This window comes from Aegilops tauschii, chromosome 1 (assembly GCF_002575655.3).
Source record: "Aegilops tauschii subsp. strangulata cultivar AL8/78 chromosome 1, Aet v6.0, whole genome shotgun sequence".
Taxonomy (NCBI): Eukaryota; Viridiplantae; Streptophyta; class Magnoliopsida; order Poales; family Poaceae; genus Aegilops; species Aegilops tauschii.
The window spans coordinates 31,188,112-31,193,800 of record NC_053035.3 but is presented as its reverse complement, the minus strand read 5'-3'; the positions used below and the strand labels follow the sequence as shown (position 1 = coordinate 31,193,800).

The 5,689-nt window shown below is 42.6% G+C and overlaps 1 protein-coding gene across 1 annotated transcript; it reads right to left on the bottom strand.

Moving 5' to 3' along the window:
- Positions 1–651: 651 nt before the first annotated feature.
- LOC141027163 (uncharacterized) lies at positions 652–1,337 on the bottom strand. Its single transcript, XM_073504133.1, has 2 exons — positions 1,143–1,337; positions 652–960 (listed from the first exon to the last, which is right to left on the bottom strand). The coding sequence occupies exons 1-2, from the start codon at positions 1,335–1,337 to the stop codon at positions 652–654; spliced, it is 504 nt and encodes a 167-aa protein (XP_073360234.1).
- Positions 1,338–5,689: the final 4,352 nt, after the last annotated feature.

Genomic DNA, 5,689 nt, shown 5'->3' with positions numbered 1-5,689 from the left:
GCTTGTGGATCATGGGATGGTCTATATTGCAGATGAAGGTGGTAAACAAAGAGGTGCTGATGTTGGGAGCAAAGAGGTGCTGATGGTCTATATGCGCAGGCTAGAGCATGTAGCAGGTGAATTGTACAGGCTAGAGCATGGAGTCACAGGGTACTGCGGTGTCGCCTGCGCATCTCTGCCGTAGTTTTATTTTTTGGACCTTCATGTTAAGTCTGGCTAGGCTTGCTACCATCTATGATTTGTGCTGCTAGTTGATTACTTTAGTTTCTAGCTGTAGTTTGTATCAGGGGCTTGAAAGACCATGTGGTTTCTGTTAATGGAAAATCAGAGGGGGCGACTCTTCTTTTGATTAAAAAAATGAACTTTCTCTATCCAATTAAAAAAAATTCTCTATTCAGACCCAGTTGAGAACAGTATTCATTATAAATCTGAAATAATCTTTTGGTAAAAATGGCTATCGCATTCTGTATCATAGCTAGCGAAACCGAAACAAAATAAACGTCTTAAGTATAATATATCGTGAACGTGGATCAAATTAGGCAAGACAGCTAGAATAAAGGATGATTCAACTTGCAAGAAATTTGAACTTACGACTTACTAGCAGAACAATAAAGTTTACAGATTATCAGCTAGATAAATAGAAGAAACATTTTAGGTTGATTCATTCTTCCTTCCGGACTTCTTTGACCGCCTAGATGGTTTGGTGAGATGCTGGCGCTGACTCTCGAACCCATTCTGGAAGTTCACCAACCGCCTGTATACATCGTAGGTGGCATACGCGTCCATGGAAGCATAATAGATGTTCTTCAAGGGCAAGGGCGCTTCTGTCCATATATGGTGGTCATCTTCTCTGATAGCGTCCTTCATCTTGTTGTAGCTGTGGTGGATGATGGAACCAGCGTAGTCAGCCAAGCCATACTTTGGCTTAATCGTCACTGGATCAGGCACTCTCCACATATTCTGGATATCCCAAAGTTTTGTACCACCAGACCAACATGCTTGAGTTTTTTCTCGTCATTGTTGATGTCCACCCCAACAAAGGTGTACTCCTCGTCGAGCAGGAAGGCAGCAAGCAGGCCGCAGTGCTCATCAGCAATGCTTATGTGGTACACGAGGACGTAGATGCCAACGCATAACTAGACCACGGCCACCATCTGTGTCGGGCCACGAGGCCAGGTGTACTCCACATCCAGTGCAACTATCTTCTGCTCTTCGTTGCGCAGCCAGTATTTGAATCTTCTAATGCAGTACTCAACACAGCTAGCCTTGTTCGTGTACTTCACACAAATTTTGGTATTTCCATCTGCCCTAGCAGCATAATCATTCTCGAACACCATGCCGAAGGACTGTAATTGATGAAACCAGTATAAGACATGAAGCATGACAATAACATGATAACAATAAGCCGAGATGAATATGACGGCAGATAGTATAGGAATTCTGGCGCTATTGAAAGTTTATGTAAACAAGTGCATGAACAATTTAAACTAAACAAGTACTCCCTCTGTAAAGAAGTGTTATATTTCCTTACAGAGGGAGTATATGCGAATTAACAATCAAAATTTACGCTCTTGAAATATTTATCTAAACAACTGCATCAACAATCAAGAATAAACATGTTTCTATGAATTGTTCATCGCCCATGCAGATGAAACTATGTGTACAAACTAAAGAAGCAGGAGAAAATCAAGAAATTGACAAGAAAACGGACTAGATGTTGCATGCAGATGAATCTGTGTGCAAAATTGTCATAAGGCAACGGACTACATGTTGCAGGCAGATGAATCTGTGCGCACAAAATAAAGAAGTAGGAGAACAAGAAATTGACAAGAAGAAGGCCATCGTATGTGCTGCTACTGGAGAACTACTAACAAAATTCACAGGAAGGAGAACTCACCGTTCCAGAAGCCAGATTGTTGCGAGAGTGGGCGACGCAGAGGAAGAGGGAATCAAGAGGACGCAGAGGCAGAGGAACCGTTTTTGGAGAGTCGTGGCAGTGCGGACGAAGCGCCCTCGCGCATGCCCGTCCTAAATAATTGGGACAGGGCTCGTCACGCCTGTTGGAGTCCTCGCTTCCTTTCTCATGTTCACATTTAAAATGGGCTCATCCCATAGGCCCGTATAAGAAAGCACAAGAAGCCCAAACGCTTCACGGTTGAGATTACTGATCTAAACTTGCTAAAAAATTCTCAAAACAAAAAAAACTAGCTAAAAAACATTACGTGATCTAAAACTACCTCTTCGTGAGATCCCAAATTCCGAATATTTCCTTGTGGTCAGTTGTTAGAGAATCCCCTATAAATAAACATTACGTGATCTAAAACTACCTCTTCGTGAGATCCCAAATCCCCAATATTTCCTTGTGATCGGTTGTTAGAGAATCCCCTATAAATACGAAGCTTTTCATGGTATAGATCATATACTTCCACCCCACGCCTCCCATACCTAGCCTTCCATGACTACATCGAATTACCACCCCACGCCGCCCAAAGTAGCTCCCAGGTACGTGAAGCCGACGGAGCCGTCACCTTCAAAGCCTGCGTCGACGAATCCTGAGATGAAAGAGAAGGGCACGTCAGAGAAGCCGACGAAAGAGAAGGGTACGTCGGAGAAGCCGGCGAATCAAAAGATGAAAGCGAACGACAATGGAGCCGGTCGCCATCGAGAGAATCCTCCGGTAACGATCGAGATCCTTGTATTCTGTATACACCCTCCTTCCCAAGTCTGCATGCAATCCCATTATTTACGGCGCACTTATTTTTGATCTCGTTTAGTTACAGCCATAACGAACTATCCCTATTTTACCGAAGGGAGATGGGTGTGTCTAGAAAGGCTTGCACGAATCTTAGCATAAAATCAATGACATAGGACTTAGATAAGCAATACTTAGAGCACATCTAGATGTGCTTTAGCAAAACCTAAGGGAGATCGTGGATACCTTCCTCTCTTAGTTTTTAGTCGTGAATGCCTCTCTCTGTAATGAAACTTGCGCTAATTTTCGTGCTAGAAAGTTCTACGTGCAACGATATGGAAAGGAAGGACTAGTAATTCAACTTTGTTTAAAACCAGCAACCGAATCAACAAAATAATTGTAGTGCTCATAAATGCCTGATCAAATATGCAGTAGACAGAATACAAAGTAGTTTTGTACGTAAGTTGCACGCCTCACTTATTTGGCATTGAGAACATCAAATGTATGTACTATATTAAATTTTAGGTTGACGAGAAAGAAAGGAGAAAACTAAATAGAAAGATGGACAGTAGGATCACATGTTACATTCCTAATATGGAGATTATCTATAAACTATTGATCTTGTGATCATGTATGCAATTATTTTCGTAAGCGTGACGCCTGAAACTTTAGTAGTGTACATAGACCAAAGTCTGCTCTTTCTACTAAAAATCTATACTATTATCAGTCAATTTGCAGACAAAGATAGCTTATTTTTCTATGTCTGGTGTTCATTATATGGCCTAGAAGCTCTATAATTTCATGCAGTACTGTAGAGCACAATTTTGATATTGGCATAGATTAGATCTAGTCGGTTCTATGCGTGTTTAAATGAATACCATACAGAATCTAATCACACTATTTGTACATTCAGGGAACTCAGGTTGCTTCATTGCTGCAATACGACAAGTTCATAAAAGAATTAAACGCACAGCAACTGACATAGATCAAGTTGATTGCACTGGGTGAACTTCTTAAGACTCCTGGCATGAGAATGAGACGTCTACTATGCCAGGCCATCGCTTATTCATCTGATGCAGAGCAGGATGCCTTTATAAATGGGAGACCATGTAGGATCACAGTAAAAGATGTGGAGCATATAACAGGCCTGCCCTGCATGGGGAAGAATCACGTCTCTTCAAATCACAACGATACTTTGGAGTTGTGGAAGGAACTGAAAAACCCCAATGACACAAAAGTAACTTCGAAAGGATTGCTAGCCAAGATGAAAGGCGACAACACACCTAATTTTGTCAGGCCATTGTCTTGTACACCATAGGCAAATATGTATGCCCGACAACACAGCAGTATGTGGACAACAGATACCTTGGGATTGTTAGAAACGTTGAGACAATAAAGAGCACCAATTTTGGACAGCTTACACTTGACCATCTTGTGGCTAGTGTCAGGAAATTTGTAGATGGTGGAGCAAATCTGGAGGGCAACCTACCACTGCTGCAAGTAATACAATCATTATTAACATACCATACATTTAATTTTATGGAAAATTTTCTAAGCTGTTTTTGTTGTAATGCAGACGTGGTACTACAAGAAGTGGAGGGTGCACCAATTGGACTCTACCATCTCGTATGCATCAAGGTTAAGGCCGCTGATCCAAAACTGGAGTGACGAGAAGGCACAGAAGGTTGACAACATAATCAACAAAAATTATATAGGGGTTGGAGAGGTAAAGTGTTAGTCCTGTGTGCCTGGATTATCTACCATATGTTTTGAATGATACTAACAACACTAACATACAGTATGTCGATGACCTGCTGCGGCCTTTCAATCCGCCACCAGTTGGGACGCCGGTCAAACCAAAGACTGACGGTCAGGTAAATGATGAACATCAGGCACAAATATATATTGTAACTTTGCAAGTACAATCGAAGTCATATGCTTCTAACTGCTTGTAATTTGCAGGATAAGGCACTACTTGGGCCGTGTATTCGCTGATTTGAAAGAAGTTGCCTCCATTGTGCGGGAAGCCAGTGCACAACAATTTGATAGGATGAGCACCCTTGAAAAGAAATGGACGAGTGCCTTAGGCATACACTTGCGAACGGCAGACGCACAGACGACCTCATCACAGAATTCAATGTAAGTATACCATTATGAGTTTCTATAAATATTTTTACTATCAATACTCTCCACACTAACACATTTTTTTAAAGAACCACCGCCATGGAATATTTGATGCTGATCGCCCAGGAGTAGAGGACATACAGCTATCTGACCTGGGAGTACCTGCGGACCCAATGGAGGTCCCAGGAGAGAATACTACTCACCAGCAAAAACAAAAAAAAGACACGGAGGTCATTGCCAAAGGCATTTCTGCCAAGGGAATACAAAAAGATAAGATGGATGCCCCCATGAAGAACGTAGCTGAAGATTTGCAGCCTGCTCCTAGTTTGCAATCGCGAAAGCATTCAGAAACCACCACAAGCCTTGAAGCTTTCATGGTGATACACATTTCACATCTAACTGATTTTGTTTTAAGTTAATGCAGATTCGTATACACTACAAAAAAAAGACACATCCGTGACATTTTGGGCCGAACGAAATTCTTTTCTGTCATACATATGACACTTCTATGACGATAATTATGACAAAACCCGGTATCATCATAGATGTGGTGGGCTCCTACTTCTATGACAAAAAATCATGACAGAAAATGGGCTTTTCGTCCTGCGCGGGCCGGAGACGTAGCAGCATGACATTCTTTGGGCCGTCCATGACGGAAAAAACCATGGTAGAAGCGAGGGCGAGGAAAATTTCGGGGAGTTCCTGGTTACGGTGGGAGGTCGGGGGCCGAGCGATGCGCGTTTCTCTCATACACGTACGCGCGTGTGTGCGAGGCGTTGGCTCTAACTGAACCCGAGCGAGGCGTTGGGCTCTAACTGAACCCGAGCGATTGCACTGCAGGCTACGCGTTACTGAACCCGAGCGATCGATCGA